At 41.6% G+C, this 18,810-nt stretch overlaps 1 protein-coding gene across 3 annotated transcripts in view; it reads left to right on the top strand.

Moving 5' to 3' along the window:
* LOC109908714 (partitioning defective 3 homolog) overlaps positions 1-18,810 on the top strand; it is a 536,862-nt gene that overhangs the window by 248,400 nt on the left and 269,652 nt on the right. For all 3 annotated transcript variants that reach the window (XM_031796385.1, XM_031796386.1, XM_031796384.1), the window contains exons 8-10: positions 3,030-3,155; positions 8,194-8,678; positions 18,199-18,338. In XM_031796385.1, coding sequence (XP_031652245.1) covers positions 3,030-3,155; positions 8,194-8,678; positions 18,199-18,338 — 751 coding nt within the window. The remainder of the gene's footprint in view (positions 1-3,029; positions 3,156-8,193; positions 8,679-18,198; positions 18,339-18,810) is intronic.

Raw genomic sequence — 18,810 nt, 5'->3', positions numbered from 1 at the left:
AGTCAGTGGTTCTACAGTAATAGTTACTAGTCGGTGGTTATAATAGTTACTAGTCAGTGGTCCTACAGTAATAGTTACTAGTCGGTGGTTATAATAGTTACTAGTCAGTGGTTCTACAGTAATAATTACTAGTCGGTGGTTATAATAGTTACTAGTCAGTGGTTCTACAGTAATAATTACTAGTCAGTGGTTATAATAGTTACTAGTCAGTGGTTCTACAGTAATTGTTACTAGGCGGTGGTTATAATAGTTACTAGTCAGTGGTTCTACAGTAATAGTTACTAGTCGGTGGTTATAATAGTTACTAGTCAGTGGTTCTACAGTAATAATTACTAGTCAGTGGTTATAATAGTTACTAGTCAGTGGTTCTACAGTAATTGTTACTAGGCGGTGGTTATAATAGTTACTAGTCAGTGGTTCTACAGTAATAGTTACTAGTCGGTGGTTATAATAGTTACTAGTCGGTGGTTCTAATGTAATAGTTACATGTCGGTGGTTATAATAGTTACTAGTCAGTGGTTCTACAGTAATAATTACTAGTCGGTGGTTATAATAGTTACTGGTTCTACAGTAATAATTACTAGTCGGTGGTTATAATAGTTACTAGTCGGTGGTTCTAATGTAATAGTTACATGTCGGTGGTTATAATAGTTACTAGCCAGTGGTTCTAACGTAATAGTTACTAGTCAGTGGTTCTACAGTAATAGTTACTAGTCGGTGGTTATAATAGTTACTAGTCAGTGGTTCTACAGTAATAGTTACTGGCCGGTGGTTATAATAGTTACTAGTCAGTGGTTCTACAGTAATAGTTACTGGTCGGTGGTTATAATAGTTACTAGACAGTGGTTCTACAGTAATAGTTACTAGTCGGTGGTTATAATAGTTACTAGTCAGTGGTTCTACAGTAATAGTTACTGGTCGGTGGTTCTAATGTAATAGTTACATGTCGGTGGTTATAATAGTTACTAGTTAGTGGTTCTAACGTAATAGTTACTAGTCAGTGGTTCTACAGTAATAGTTACTAGTCGGTGGTTATAATAGTTACTAGTCAGTGGTTCTACAGTAATAGTTACTGGTCGGTGGTTATAATAGTTACTAGTCAGTGGTTCTACAGTAATAGTTACTAGTCGGTGGTTATAATAGTTACTAGTCAGTGGTTCTACAGTAATAGTTACTGGTCGGTGGTTATAATAGTTACTAGTCAGTGGTTCTACAGTAATAGTTACTAGTCGGTGGTTATAATAGTTACTAGTCAGTGGTTCTACAGTAATAGTTACTGGTCGGTGGTTATAATAGTTACTAGTCAGTGGTTCCACAGTAATAATTACTAGTCAGTGGTTATAATAGTTACTAGTCAGTGGTTCTACAGTAATTGTTACTGGTCGGTGGTTATAATAGTTACTAGTCAGTGGTTCTACAGTAATAGTTACTGGTCAGTGGTTATAATAGTTACTAGTCAGTGGTTCTACAGTAATAATTACTAGTCGGTGGTTATAATAGTTACTAGTCAGTGGTTCTACAGTAATAGTTACTAGTCGGTGGTTATAATAGATACTAGTCAGTGGTTCTACAGTAATAATTACTAGTCGGTGGTTATAATAGTTACTAGTCAGTGGTTCTACAGTAATAGTTACTAGTCGGTGGTTATAATAGTTACTAGTCAGTGGTTCTACAGTAATAGTTACTAGTCGGTGGTTATAATAGTTACTAGTCAGTGGTTCTACAGTAATACTTACTAGTCGGTGGTTATAATAGTTACTAGTCAGTGGTTCTACAGTAATAATTACTAGTCAGTGGTTATAATAGTTACTAGTCAGTGGTTCTACAGTAATTGTTACTAGGTGGTGGTTATAATAGTTACTAGTCAGTGGTTCTACAGTAATAGTTACTAGTCGGTGGTTATAATAGTTACTAGTCAGTGGTTCTACAGTAATAATTACTAGTCAGTGGTTATAATAGTTACTAGTCAGTGGTTCTACAGTAATTGTTACTAGGCGGTGGTTATAATAGTTACTAGTCAGTGGTTCTACAGTAATAGTTACTAGTCGGTGGTTATAATAGTTACTAGTCGGTGGTTCTAATGTAATAGTTACATGTCGGTGGTTATAATAGTTACTGGTTCTACAGTAATAATTACTAGTCGGTGGTTATAATAGTTACTAGTCGGTGGTTCTAATGTAATAGTTACATGTCGGTGGTTATAATAGTTACTAGTCAGTGGTTCTACCGTAATAGGTACTAGTCAGTGGTTCTACCGTAATAGGTACTAGTCAGTGGTTCTACAATAATAGTTTCCTTTTCAGTGGTTCTATAGTAATAGTTACCTGTCAGTGGTTCTACAGTAATATTTACTGGTCAGTGGTTCTAATAGTAACTAGTCAGTGGTTCTACACTATTCGTTACCTGTCAGTGGTTCTACAGTAATAGTTACTGGTCGGTGGTTATAATAGTTACTAGTCAGTGGTTCTACAGTAATAATTACTTGTCGGTGGTTATAATAGTTACTAGTCAGTGGTTCTACAGTAATAGTTACTAGTCAGTGGTTCTACAGTAATAGTTACTGGTCGGTGGTTATAATAGTCACTAGTCAGTGGTTCTACAGTAATAATTACTAGTCGGTGGTTCTAATAGTTACCTGTCAGTGGTTCTACAGTAATAGTTACTAGTCGGTGGTTCTAATAGTAACTAGTCAGTGGTTCTACAGTAGTAGTTACCTATCAGTGCTTCTATAGTAATGGCATGTTCTATGCATGTCTTCACAACCCGTCTTTTTACATTCCATTACTTATCGCCCTGTCTCTTTGGACTTTTCTTTACATGACAATCTTTCTAATGAATTCCCTAATCTCAATTAAATGGATGCAGAGGACAATTCCTAGTTGTGTGAAAAGTCTTGCGCCTGGTGTGTGTGAAGTGTGTGTACTGTAACGTGTGGTTTGACCTGGTCTGTCGAGTGTTTTATATGTGTGTGGGGCGTAAGTTCAAAGTCTGTAAGGTGTGTGTGTGTAACGTGTGTACCGTTGTTCCAGGACCCTTGGGTTGTTAGTGAAGCGTCTGGAGCGCGGCGGCAAGGCGGAGCAGGAAGGTCTGTTCCAGGAGAACGACTGTGTCGTCAAGATTAATAACGGGGATCTGAGGAACATCCGATTTGAACAGTAAGCCCCTCCCCCCCTACAGAGATATTCAACATTTACCTCTTAACTTTCTTAAACCTATCTTTCATAAGCTTTTTACTCTCTGCCTCTGTCTCTTCCTTTCTCTCTCCAAAATGTACAGTAATACATTGTATTTAAGCATTATGAGTCAGATACAGACTATTAGAAATGTGAGAGTTGTGCCCTCAGTGATTCTCCATAAAGTCCTTATGGTGACCTATAGTTCTTGATAAGAGCCTCTACCCCTCTGACCTTACCAACCTTAATACAGTAGGGCAAAAAAGTATTGAGTCAGTCACCAATTGTGCAAGTTCTCCCACTTAAAAAGATGAGAGAGGCCTGTAATTTTCATTATAGGTACACTATGACAGACACAATGAGAGAAAAAAAATCCAGAAAATCACATTGTAGGATTTTTTGGTGAATTTATTTGCAAATTATGGTGGAAAATAAGTATTTGGTCAATAACAAAAGTTTATCTCAATACTTTGTTATATACCCTTTGTTGGCAATGACAGAGGTCAAACGTTTTCTGTAAGTCTTCACAAGGTTTTCACACACTGTTGCTGGTATTTTGGCCCATTCCTCCATGCAGATCTCCTCTAGAGCAGTGATGTTTTGGGGCTGTTGCTGGGCAACACGGACTTTCAACTCCCTCCAAAGATGTTCTATGGGCTTGAGATATGGAGACTGGCTAGGCCACTCCAGGACCTTGAAATTCTTCTTACGAAGCCACTACTGTGTTGCCCGGGCGGTGTGTTTGGGATCATTGTCATGCTGAAAGACCCAGCCACGTTTCATCTTCAATGCCCTTGCCGATGGAAGGAGGTTTTCACTCAAAATCTCACGATAAATGGCCCCATTCATTCTTTCCTTTACACGGATCAGTCGTCCTGGTCCCTTTGCAGAAAAACAGCCCCAAAGCATGATGTTTCCACCCCCATGCTTCACAGTAGGTATGGTGTTCTTTGGATGCAACTCAGCATTCTTTGTCCTCCAAACACGACGAGTTGAGTTTTTACCAAGAAGTTCTATTTTGGTTTCATCTGACCATATGACATTTTCCCAATCTTCTTCTGGATCATCAAAATGCTCTCTAGCAAACTTCAGACGGGCCTGGACATGTACTGGCTTAAGCAGGGGGACACGTCTGGCACTGCAGGATTTGAGTCCCTGGCGGCGTAGTGTGTTACTGATGGTAGGCTTTGTTACTTTGGTCCCAGCTCTCTGCAGGTCATTCACTTGGTCCCCCCGTGTGGTTCTGGGATTTTTGCTCACCGGTCTTGTGATAATTTTGACCCCACGGGATGAGATCTTGCGTGGAGCCCCAGATCGAGGGAGATTATCAGTGGTCTTGTATGTCTTCCATTTCCTAATAATTGCTCCCACAGTTGATATCTTCAAACCAAGCTGCTTACCTATTGCAGATTCAGTCTTCCCAGCCTGGTGCAGGTCTACAATTTTCTTTCTGGTGTCCTTTGACAGCTCTTTGGTCTTCGGAGTTGACTGTTTGAGGTTGTGGACAGGTGTCTTTTATACTGATAACAAGTTCAAACAGGTGCCATTAATACAGGTAAGGAGTGGAGGAGCCTCTTAAAGAATAAGTTACAGGTCTGTGAGAGCCAGAAATCTTGCTTGTTTGTAGGTGACCAAATACTTATTTTCCACCATAATTTGCAAATAAATTCATTAAAAATCCTACAATGTGGTTTTCTGGATTTTTTTTTCTCATTTTGGCCTCTCTCATCTTTTTAAGTTGGAGAACTTGCACAATTGGTGGCTGACTAAAAACTTTTTGCCCCACTGTTTACCTTAGCTCCCCTACCCCTCTGACCTTACCAACCTTTAACTCTCTAGGCTAGATGGGATGCTAACGTCCCACCTGACCAACATCCAGTGAAAGTGCAGGGCGCCAAATTCAAACTACAGAATTGTAAATATTTAACATTCTTGAAAATTCACATGCAATATGTCAAAATAAAGCTTAACTTCTTGGTAATCCAGCCATGGTGTCAGATTTCAAAAAGGCTTTACGGCGAAAGCAAACCATGTGATTATCTGAGGACCGCACTCCATCAAACAAACACAGACAATCATATTTCATCCCGCCAGGCGCGACACAAAACTCAGAAATAACTATATAATTCATGCCTTACCTTTGAAGAGATTCTTCTGTTGGCACTCCAATATGTCCCATAAACATCACAAATGGTCCTTTTGTTCGATTAATTCCGTCGTTATATCTCCAAAATGTCAATTTATTTGGTGCATTTGATCCAGAAAAACACCGGTTCCAACTCGCGCAACATGACTACAAAATATCTAATAAGTTACCTGTAATCTTTGTCCAAACATTTCAAACAACTTTCCTAATGCACCTTTAGGTATTTTTTTACATAAATAAACGATCAAATTTAAGACGGGATAAACTGTGTTCAATAGCGAATAGAAACTAAGCTTTCAGTTCACGTGCCCCAACCACAACAGCACACTAGACTTGACCCTCGTGCTGAACAATCCTACTTCTTCATTACACAAAGAAAAAACATCAACCAATTTCTAAAGACTGCTGACATTCAGTGGAAGCGATAGGAACTGCAAGCAAGTGCCTTAGAAATATAGATCCACATAGAAACCCCATTGAAAACGCTGTCGCCTCAAACCATCCTGAATGGTTTGTCCTCTGGGTTTCGCCTGCCAAATAATGTTATGTTATACTCAGACATCATTCAAACAGTTTTAGAAACTTCAGAGTGTTTTCTATCCAAATCTACTAATAATATGCATATCCTAGACTCTGGGCCTGAGTAGCAGGCAGTTTACTTTGGGCACGCTTTTCATCCGGACGTGAAAATACCGCCCCCTAGCCTAGAGAGGTTAATATACCTTAGCGCCTGAGCCTCACCTTCCTCTGTTCTATTGATTTATTGCTACTTTTCATTTCCTAAAGTGGATTGAAGATACAAGGCCATCGCAACATGGAGCTAGGAGGGGACACACACACTAACACAGCTTTAGAGTCATATTAGTTCTGTCTTTTCCAGAGATGAGAAATATATTGCATTTTGTCCAGACCCTGACCCAAAGCAAGCATGTGGAAGGAGGTTGCCCTGACTGATATCCTGCCCATTAGGAAGAGCTCCTGCCTGGTTTAGTGCTGGCTAGGATGGAGCTTTCAGGATTCACGGTTAGCTGTCTTAGGGTGCGGCCCGATGGGGTGTCTGTTGATGTGGTAGGGTCTGCCTGGCTATAGGCTATACAGAGAGTACATGTGGAGGGGACACTACGTGTACGTTGTGTTAATTAATACACTGGTCATCAAACATACAGTACCTTCTTGTGTTCTGTTAGATTATATCTTTATAACAAAGCATTTTCACATTTTCTAAATAAACTTTGTGATTAAGTTTGGCAACAGTTCTTACCTGGCCCAGCATTCAAAACTCAAAACTGTTGTACTTACTTAGCTAGCTACATTGTTAATTCATTCATCTAGACTTGGCAAGCCACTGAAGTGTTTGGCAATAGTAAATATTGTGCTTGACTTTTCATTGGTAAACATCCACACTACCTCCCTGGCCTCTCTGCCGTGAAAGAGGTGTATTTGTACTTTGCAAACCAAATCCTCAAGGGAGAAATGTTTTGTATCGCTCCACATACACATGGCTCACAGCTCTCACCGGCATTCACAAACGTGACCACACCACAATATGATTCTAGTGGCGAAGTAAATCACTTTTTACAATCTCTCTACTCTCCTTGATTGTGCACTGCACCGTATGGAGATAATTCCAAGTGATATTATAATCTTATTGGATTGTTTTGCATGGATAAATATTTAGAAGCGGTTAATCTAACTAAATGTAATGATGCATTGATGGGGTAATTTATTATTCAATCAGAAAGCTGAGCTGCTGTCTCCTCGTCGTCTGATTACTGGAGTGTCACTGTGCCTCTCATTACCCACCGTAGGCTGCTGCAGTTCACGTGATTTGAGGGAGAAATTAACATAAGAATGAAGGACAAAATCCCAAAGAAGTGTCTCGGCACACTCCGCTCCGCACTGAGGTGAAAGAGCTCCAAATGAAGTGCTGTTTATAATGGCGGAAGCGGCTTAGCGATTGTCAATAACTCATTTGGACGGGTTCAATGCGGTATCATGGGCGTGATAATGGAGAGGCTGAGAACGCGAGGGGGGGATTGTTGGCTATCACATCATCCTTTGCTACGCTACTCACATACACACGCACGCACGCGCACAAACACACTGAAGGCCCTTATCCTCTTATGCCGTGGGACCGATGGGGCTGCTCCAGGCCAGACTATCTATATGCTAAGTGGCGTCTGAGCTCAGGACAAAACAATGCCGCATCAGAGAGAGGGGGGGAAAAAAAGCGGCTTTTCTTATTTGGTTCCAAACTAATACAGGAGTTTGTCCATTCTGTATAAAGTACAAGTCTTTGTATGTGCGGCGACTTTGTTGTGTTTACTACACGTCGCCCATCATCATCTTCCTTGTTGTTTTATCATTTTACAGTCTAGTGAACAGTGGCTTCACCCATAAACCCTTTCCATACACAAACACACACAATTATTTGATAGATATTTGAATGTATAATGTTGACTGGCTGAATCTCATTGTGGTTCAACGTCTCACCTCATCCTCCTCCTGAGACTATGCTGCCGTTTACACAGCGCATACAGTATCTAGCTAATGGAATCTCTGAATTAGCTTCTTCTCCAGTGCTTCGCTACTATTAGCCTATGGTTATCCACGTTGACCTTTTGACCTCTCCTCTTCACGTCTGTGTAGCCTCTCTCTCTATCAATATGCTGCCATATCACACTGTACATTACCTTTTGTTATTATCAAGCTATAGCTAATGTAATGATTTGTATGATGCCTCTTCTTCACTTCTCTTCTTGACCTCTCTCTATCTGTTTTAGTACACTGATAAAAGTGCATTAGCTCATGTTCTTATCATGCCCTCACTAATGTAATGATGTGTGTTGCTGACTCGTCTCCTCTCTACTCCAGAGCCCAGAACATGTTCAGGCAGGCCATGCGTTCTCCTGTCATTCTGTTCCATGTGGTCCCAGCTTCCATGAAGAGCCAGTATGAGCAGCTCTCCCAGGAGGAGCTTAGCCCCCCATGTCCGAGGGGGGAGAGGGGTAACCGGGGAAGCTTCACCTCCAGCCAGGCCTCGGACCCCCAGGCCCCGCAGCCCGGGGAAAGGGGTAGTCTGCTGGTTCACGGGGGGGTGGGGTTGGACCACAACCCACAGAGGATGTCCTCCAGGTCAAGACCACACCCCATTCCCATCCCCAACATCAAACACCAGAACCATGGTCCTCTACCACCGCGTGTACCAGACCAGCGCTTCTCCACCTCGCTACCTCACAGCGGAAGCAACAACGTCTCCTCGGCCCCCTCTCCATCCCTGCAGAGGAGAGTTAGTGCCAACCCTACTGCAGGCTACTTAAAGAAAACCGGCCGGAGACTGAACATCCAGCTGAAGAAAGGTAAACACATGCAGGCATGCAGAATGCACACACAAACACAAACACAAACAACCAAACACTATTATTGTGAAACTATACATATTATTTTTTGGGGTATATTCATAGGGCTTTCAAAGGTCCTTTAATTCACTTCAATAAGAGATGATATCTCTCAAGTGTCCGTTCTTATCCTAGCTACAGTTGAGATGAGTGTTGTGTAACTAATACTGTTAGAGACTTCAAAGTGTTGATATTTCATTGTGAAGGACTGTCTATCCAGCACTGCTCCACTAACTCACGTACAGGCCCAAATCTCATTTGTTCTGCATCACAGCAGCATCTTAGCTGCACACACCACTCTGGGGAGGAGAGCACTAGGGATACACACGCACACACACACGTACACATCTACACGCACACACCTACACGCACGCACACACACACACACACCTGCACACACACACACACTCCAAGAACCGTTTTGTCCTCCTTTGAGTGTGACAGACTTCAAAAGGTGGATGGTAGAATGAGGTATGCTGAATGCTGCTTACAAACGTCACTTCATATCTCTCTCCCGCTCTCTCCCCGTCTTTCTCTCCCTCTCCTATTTCTCCATGTCTCTCTTTCTTACTTTGTTTTGGCACGTTGTTCTGCCCTAATGCCGTTATCAGACTTTTCTCAGCATGTTAAAAGAAAAGGGTGAAATTAGCCCTCTCAGATGGTGCTTGCATTCAATTCTATTAGCATTCACAGTTGGAGAAGCAAGCCGTAAAGATGCAATTAACTACAACAGGCAGGGCACAACTGTGTGAGATATTCACAGGCCTCTGTAGCAGAAAAGCAAACCAGAAAGGTCTATTATGTCCAACACCAACACACTCACACACACACACACTCAGTACAGGCTGTCTGATGAAGCAGATGTTGAGCGTAGAAAGGTTTCACGGGGCATAGAGAAATAGCTTCAGGGAATACTAGCGCACGGCGAGGGCAGCAGGAGGCTTAGGCTAAAAGCAGCATGCTCTCTGGGAGCCGCCATCTCATATCGCTGCAATATATGTTCACAGAAATCCCCAGCGTAAACAGCGGATTTGAAGGGGTTTTGTACGTGGCAATGCTACGTGTGTTTAATTTCTTGCTTATTACTGTGAGGGTTAGATGATGAATTCGACCTGCTGCTGCGCCCTCTACACACACAGGGCCTAGTGCGCACGCACGCACGCACGCACGCACACACACACACACACACACACACACACACACACACACACACACACACACACAACAAAATGACTGCCCCGTGCCAGGGGTTTGGTTTATTTGTCGGGTTTAGTCCAGAGAAAGCCCAGTGCCAGGAGTTTGGTTTATTTGTCGGGTTTAGTCCAGAGAAAGCCCAGTGCCAGGAGTTTGGTTTATTTGTCGGGTTTAGTCCAGAGAAAGCCCAGTGCCAGGAGTTTGGTTTATTTGTTGGGTTTAGTCCAGAGAAAGCCCAGTGCCAGGAGTTTGGTTTATTTGTTGGGTTTAGTCCAGAGAAAGCCCAGTGCCAGGAGTTTGGTTTATTTGCACTAGGCAGACCGGTTTGTGTTTTAACTCAAAATGAATCCCATAATTCTTATACAAATGTCAGAATATATTTCTTAGACAATTTAACTGGCTCGAGTGCTGCATTGTCCCACTTGTAAGCTTTCATGAACCGTTATGAGACTCATGTGATGACAAATTACACAAGATTATGTACAATCCTGGAAAAACCACATGAATTTCATGTGATCTTATGTGAAGTTAATGTGATAACATGTAACAACATGTAAAAGCAACATGTGGTAACATGAAACTACACATTTGAGCAGGTGAAAACTTGATATCGGGAAATATAATCAAGAAATGGTGCCGACGGAGATGGTTGCCTCGCTTCTAGTCCTTAGGAAATTGCAGTATTTTTTTTTTTTATGTATTATTTCTTACATTGTTAGCCCAGAAAATCTCAAGTGTTACTACATACAGCCGGGAAGAACTATTGGATATCAGAGCAACGTCAATTCACCAACATTACGACCAGGAATACGACTTTCCAGAAGGGGATCCTTTGTTCGGACTTCCACCCTGGACATGGGATCTTATCCCAGAGGCCGACCCAAAACAATTACTCGCCAATGTCCAGTCTCTAGACAACAAGGGGACAAAATTAGGGCAGGGGTTGCCTTCCAGAAAGACATCAGAGATTGTAACATTCTCTGTTTCACGGAAACATGGCTGACATGTTGTCAGAGTCGGTACAGCCACCCAGTTTCTTCATGCATCACGCCGACAGAAACAAACATCTCTCTGGTAAGAAGAAGGGTGGGGGTGTATTCCCCATAATTAATGACTCATGGTGTAATCATAACAACATACAGGAACTCAAGTCCTTTTGTTCACCTGACCTAGAATTCCTTACAATCAAATTCTGACTGCATTATCTACCAATAGAATTCTCATCGATTATAGTTACAGCCATGTAAATCCCCCCAAGCAGATATCTCGACGGCCCTGAAAGAACTTCACTGGACTCTTATGTAAACTGGAAACCATATATCCTGAGGTTGCATTTATTGTAGCAGGGGATTTTAACAAAGCTAATCTGAGAACAAGGCTTCCTAAATTCTATCAGCATATTGAATGCGCTACACGAGCTGGTGCCATTCTGGATTATTGCTACTCTAACTTCCGCAATCCATACAAAGCCCTCCCCCGCCCTCCCTTCAGGAAATCTGACCATGACTTAATTTTGTTGCTCCCAGCCTATAGACAGAAACTAAAACAGGAAACGCCCATGCTCAGGTCTGTCCAACACATGTCTGACCAATTGGATTCCAAGCTTCAAGATTGCTTCGATGACGTGGACTGGGATATGTTCCGGGTAGCCTCAGACAACTACATTGACATATACGCTAACTCAGCGAGTTTATTAGCAAGTGCATCGGTGATGTGACTATTAAAACCTTCCCTAACCAGAAATCGTGGATTGATGGCAGCATTCGCGCAAAACTGAAAGCGCAAACCTCCACTTTTAATCATGGCAAGGCGACTGGAAACATGACCAAATACAAACAGTGTAGCTATTCCCTCCGCAAGGCAATCAAACAAGCAAAGCATCAGTATAGAGACAAAGTAGAGTCGCAATTCAACAGCTCAAATACAGTCAATCACCAATTACAAAAAGAAAAACCAGCCCCGTCGTGGACATCGACGTCTTGCTCCCAGACAAATTAAACAACGGCCTGCTACCAAAGCCTGTGGGCTCTGATTCACCGTGGCCAACGTGAGTAAAACATTTAAACGTGTTGACCCTTGCAAGGCTGCCGGCCCAGACGGCATCCCTAGCCGCGTCCTCGCAGCATGTGCAGACCAGCTGGCTGGTGTGTTTACGGACATATTCAATCAATCCCTATCCGTCTGCTGTCCCCACATGCTTCAAGATGGCCACCATTGTTCCTGTTCCCAAAAAAGCTAAGGTATCTGAACTAAATGACATCTGTCATCATGAAGTGCTTTGAGAGACTAGTCAAGGATCATATCACCTCCACCTTACCTGCCACCCTAGACCCACTACATTTTGCTTACCGTCCCAATAGGTTCACTGACGATGCAATCGCCATCACACTGCACACTGCCCTATCCCATCTGGACAAAAATAATACCTATGTAAGAATGCTGTTCATTGACTATAGCTCAGCAGTTAACACCATAGTACCCTCCAAACTCATCATTAAGCTCGAGACCCTGGGTCTCAACCCCGCCCTGTGCAACTGGGTCCAACAGTGCCTCTTCAACCTCTGGAGGCTGGAGAAATTTGGCTTGTCACCTAAAACCCTCATAAACGTTTACAGATGCACAATCGAGAGCATCCTGTCGGGCTGTATCACTGCCTGGTATGGCAACTGCTCCACCCACAACCGCAAGGCTCTCCAGATGGTAGTGCGGTCTGCGCAGCGCATCACAGGGGCAAACTACCTGCCCTCCAGGACACCTACAGCACCCGATGTCACAGGAAGTCCAAAAAGATAATCAAGGACAACAACCACCCGAGCCACTGCCTGTTCACCCCGCTATCATCCAGAAGGCGAGGCCAGTACAGGTGCATCAAAGCTGGGACAGAGAGACTGAAAAACAGCTTCTGTCTCAATGCCATCAGACTGTTAAACAGCCATCACTAACATAGAGTGGCTGCTGCCAACATACAGACTCAAATCTCTGGCCACTTTAATACATTTAATGAAGGTATCACTAGTTACTTAAACTAACGCCACTTTAATAATGTCTACATATCCGACATTACTCATCTCATACTCATCTCATATGTACAGTTGAAGTCGGAAATTTACAAACACTTAGGCTGGAGTCATTAAAACTTGTTTTTCACCCACCACAAATTTATTGTTAATTAACAAACTATAGTTTTGCCAAGCATGACACGTAATTTTCCCAACAATTGTTTACAGACAGATTATTTCACTTTTAATTCACCGTATCAGAATTCCAATGGGTCAAAAGTTAACATACCCTAAGTTGACTGTGCCTTTAAACAGCTTGGATAATTACAGAAAATTATGTCATGGATTTAGAAGCTTCTGATAGGCTAATTGACATCATCTGAGTCAATTGGAGGTGTACCTGTGGATGTATTTGAAGGCCTACCTTCAAACGCAGTGCCTCTTTGCTTGACATCATGGGAAAATCAAGAAAAATCAGCCAAGACCTCAGAAAAATTATTATAGACCTCCGCAAGTCTGGTTCATCCTTGGGAGCAATTTCCAAATGCCTGAATGTACCACGTTCATCTGTACAAACAATAGTACGCAAGTATGAACACCATGGGACCACACAGCCGTCATACCGCACAGGAAGGAGACGCATTCGGTCTCCTAGAGATTAACATACTTTGTTGCGAAAAGTGCAATTGCCGAACAACAGCAAAGGACCTTGTGAAGATGCTGGAGGAAACAGGTACAAAGTTATCTATATCCACATTAAAATGAGTCCTATATCGACATAACCTGAAAGGCCGCTCAGCAAGGAAGAAGCCAAAGCTCCAAAACCACCATAAAACACCCAGACTATGGTTTGCAACTGCACATGGGGACAAAGATCGTACTTTTGGAGAAATGTCCTCGTGTGGATATATTGAAGCAACATCTCAAGACATCAGTCAGGAAGTTAAAGCTTGGTCACAATGGGTCTTCCAAATGGACAATGACCCCAAGCATACTTCCAAAGTTGTGGCAAAATGGCTTAAGGACAATAAAGTCAAGGTATAGGAGTGGCCATCACAAAGCCCTGACCTCAATTCTATAGAACATTTGTGGGCAGAACTGAAAAAGTGTGTGCTAGCAAGGAGGCCTGCAAACCTGACTCAGTTACACCAGATCTGAAGGAGGAATGAGCCAAAACTCCAATCTTGTGGAAGGCTACCCAAAATGTTTGACCAAGTTAAACAATTTTAAGGCAATGCTACCAAATACTAATTGAGTGCATGTAAACTTCTGACCCACTGGGATTGTAATGAAAGAAGTTAAAGCTGAAATGAATCATTCTCTATACTATTATTCTGACATTTCACATTCTTAAAATAAAGTGGTGATCCTAACTGACCGAAGACAGGGAATTTTTACTAGGATTAAATGTCAGGAATTGTGGAAAACTGAGTTGAAATGTATCTGGCTAAGGTGTATGTAAACTTCTGACTTCAACTGTATGTACTGTATTCTATACCATCTACTGCATCTTGCCTATGCCGCACGGCCATCGCTCATCCATATATTCATATGTACATATTCTTATACATCCCTTTACATTTGTGTGAATAATTTGGTTGATATGAATTTGTTTGATTACTTGTTAGATATTATTGCACAAGCATTTCGCTACACTTGCATTAACATCTGCTGACCATGTGTATGTGTCCAATGAAATTTGATGTGAACATGGGGATGCAAAATGTATGAATGTGATAGCATGGAACTGCACGTGACAACATGTACTTGTTTTTCACTTGTAGAATTGCAAATTATATTTAGAAATGTGATTTTTTTTTTTTTACATATGAAAATTCAGTTCCACATCTGAGTTCGATTTTCACGTGAACATTTTTCACCCCTGAAAGTGCAAATTCCACATGTGAAAGTGAGCTTTTACATGTGAGTGTTTTTCACGAGGTGAAAGCATGTGTTATAATGTGAACTCTAAATGTAATACATACGAACATAGGGTTTCACATGTAAAAAAACTGACCTCGCATGTCTCTTTTGTTTTAACATGAACATTTCAGCTCAACATGTGAACACAGCTATTTCACATGTGAAACTGCATATTTCACATGTTTTCATAAGGGATGAAATGAAATAGGGTTTTAAGGTAAGTGATACACTGTTGTACACATCTTTTATCGATATTACAATGTTTGACATGATCACTTTGTGCTGACTTTTCAAAATTAGCCCACCTGGGATTTGAACTCACAATCTCTCCCAAGCTGAACTCACAAGCTGATCTTTTCTGCTGTTTCTCCTGAATCACTATGATAAATATAATAGTTTTTATTGTGTATTTTTAACAAAGCTGAGATTTACTTTGAAGTCCAAAGTGTAGGAATCCAACTGAACTCAGTTATTGACACATGATTTTCCACATGTGAATTCATGTTGTTTTTTTCGTAAGGGAACCTATCAAATTCAAAATTAACTGTCCATTTGCAGTATTCAGAGACCATTTTCAAGGGGGAGGGAGAGAGAGGCAGCAGGAGAGGCAGAGGGAAAGGGAGAGAGAGACCCCCCCCCGTCCTTCCTTGCTGGGAAATTAGCAAAAGTGTCTTAATCAAATAATGCAGCCAAAAGGACAGACCGACACAGCCCATTAAGACTCATTCTACGTCTCCTCATGTTTGCTACCTAATTGGCTTATCGGATACGGGATTCAGACTTAACCCAATGTGTCCCACCTTACCGGTGTGTTTTGGACTTCTAACCATTGTGGGAGACCAGGGCTGATCCAGAAGGGACCTGGTCTTTTATACAAAAAATACCTGTCGTGTCCGAACGGTTTCAGCTACAAACTATTAAAAGCTATCTATGAAAAGCTGAGATTCACGTTTTGCTCTATCAGGCTCACAAGCTACACAGGAGCCATTAGACGGTAAGGGATTCTTCTACACAGATCGTAGGACGTCCCTGGACATAGTGTCTATAATACTGTAATAAGCTCACAGAGTTGCTGTCACAAATTTCACACAGTTGTCACTTACTAATTGGATATTCATTTCGCAGTGAGCAAGCTATTTCTGTACTTACTGCGTTCAATATACATTTTTTATCAGGTTTAGCTTTGTCGGACTTTTTTTTGTCGCACTTTTTTTAAAAATTGTTTGTCTGTTTGTCAATTTCTCCTGAAAATAAAATGGTAACTCACTTAATTGCGAGGCTTAATATAAGTGCTGTAAATGCAGATAAAGTCAGATAAATGAAAAGCCCATTTTTGCTGGGATGGCAGAGGACTGGTAGTGCTAATCCAAAAAGCTTCTATTACCCCCAAATAAAGACGTCAGTATGCTAGTTAATTACAGCCAGTGCTATTAGAGAGAGATGCATTCTGCTAATTGCCTGAATGGAAGCCCTTAACGATGAGATCTTAGAATGTAGAGTTTGATTCGGCTAAGTAGACTGATTGGAGAAATTGAATGGATTGGAATTGCCAGAACAGAAGGGTAGAGGATAGTGGTCTTCACAGACCAGCAGATTCAGACTATGCTCTAGGTTCTATAAAGACAATAGAGAGCCATTTTTGATGCAACCAATTCCACTACTGTACGTACACACTGAGGATCCCAGACAGCAGTAGGGGCAGTTGCCGTATTAGCAGACACCGGCTACGAGTGCAGAAAGGATCTTAGTTAGTCTAACTGGGATGTGCCTATCTATCCATTTAGTTTACAGAACTCTATAATAAGTAAAGAGCGTTCTTCCTGCTGTATTGGCAGGAAAGAAATAACCTCAATATATTCAATGACTTAACTTTGTTGGCAGCTCTTTGTCAGCAACATTCTCATGTTGTGGTGTGTAGCCCTCTTTGTTCCAAGATCTAAATCTTCATTTCTGAATATAGAATACACCCAAAGTTGCTGGGTAGTGTGTTTTCTTGCTGCTTCATCTTAGTGCTAGTGAGGCAAAAACATCACGCATATGCACACACACATACACACAGTCAGTCCGTCGGTATCAACCAGCGAGACACTGAAGAGAGGAGAAAATAGGTCATGATGAGCGATCAGACAGTGAATGACAGGCCAGTAAAATGAACAATCTCTTCAACAAGAATACTAATCACTCTACTGTCAGGAAGGCTTCAACTAACAACACACCCGCCACTCTGCCGGTTACACATATTAACGGATAACTTGTTTACCAGGAAGGGACACATCTCACTGACTCACTGAGTGGAACCATTCTTCCCCATCTAAAAGTAGAAATGTCATTCATATCCTTACTGGCATTTGGCAATGCTTTTGGTTGCTTTCTAAATGACATCCTATTCACTTTATCGTGCACTACTTTTGACCAGGGCCCACTACTTCTGACCAATCCTTTATTGGGCAGACAGTGTAGGGTTGGTCGGTCGATAAGGTCAGTGTGGATATTCCCCTTTTGTAGGCTATTATTGACTTTCCCTGCCTTCCCCGTCTGGCAATTTATAATATGTGTCCCAAATGGCACCATATTCCCTACATAGTGCACATTTATAGGGCTCTGATCAAAAGTAGTACGCTACATAGGGAATATGGTGCCATTTGGGACACATATATAGTAATTTAGAACTGTATAAAGGCCATTGTCAGAACTTGGGAGGAAACATCTTTACAGAGCTATGATGTCTGAACCTTTAACATTGTTTTCTAACATTTAGTAATGTTTTCGCTAGCAAACTGTATTTGGTCTGATATGTGGTGTATCAAAAGCATCTGATGCTGTGTTATGGGTGGAGGCAGAGGATCCTCTCACCCCATTGCTGACCATTATCTGTGTCTAATGCCTGTGGACACTCCACAGAAAGGGAGAATAAAGACTGCACACAAACTGACAGAAACCTTTACTCTGCGTGCTGCTATTCTTGTCTGCAACCAGTTTTAAATTCAAGCATGTCACATCTGTGGTCCCGCTGTCCTTACACACACATGTATAAAGTACACATTTATCACAAACACACGATTTTGGTTAATAGATTTGACTTATATTTCGACACTTTGGAGATTTCATGCTTATTTTGTATGTTGAACCACAACCTAAGCTGCATGCCCATTCTTTCACCAATAGAAGACCGTGCAAACCAATACATTTGAGATTACTTATTAAATACTGTAGTTTGACAGGTTTGACATGATGGTCAAAGCCATAAATAAAGTTGTCCTTCCACATTTGGTTCCTGATGCGCTTTTAGAATAGAATAGAATATAATTAATTTAATATATTTGTATTTATTTAACTATGTTTGGTGTATTATGTTCCTCCTGCAGGTCCTGAGGGTCTTGGATTCAGCATCACATCACGTGACGTCCCCATAGGAGGCTCCGCCCCCATCTATGTCAAGAACATCCTGGCTCGGGGTGCTGCTATCCAAGATGGCCGCCTGAAGGCTGGCGACCAGCTGCAAGAGGTGAGAGGCAGAATTAATGAAGTCTCTTTCTTCTGGCTATTTCTTCCTCCTACTTCACCCCTTCCTCTTCATTACCCTTGTCATGCTCCAACCCTTACGTTGTCCTCTTCCTTCCATAGATTTGGAATTTTGTTCTGAGACATCCAATCAACATGGTTTTATGTGATATGGAATAAAACACCTTTAAGCCTTTATGTCTTATGTCATTCATGACTGTTGTGTCTACGCCAATGGCATTACCCGATATGCTTAAGACACAAAGGCTGATTGAATGGGCTTTGCCATTGAAAAGAGTCTTAAAGGGATACTTTGGTATTTTGGCAATGGGGCCCTTTATCTACTTCCCCAGAGTTTTTTTATTTAATGTTTTTTTTTTTTTACTAGGCAAGTAAGTTTATAACAAATTCTTATTTTCAATGACTGGATTCGAACCAGGGTGTATGTAGTGACGCCTATAGCCTTCAAGTGAAAT

Source organism: Oncorhynchus kisutch, linkage group LG18, assembly GCF_002021735.2.
Source record: "Oncorhynchus kisutch isolate 150728-3 linkage group LG18, Okis_V2, whole genome shotgun sequence".
NCBI lineage: Eukaryota > Metazoa > Chordata > Actinopteri > Salmoniformes > Salmonidae > Oncorhynchus > Oncorhynchus kisutch.
Note: the sequence above shows the minus strand (reverse complement) of the source record. Positions and strands in the feature narration are given on the sequence as shown.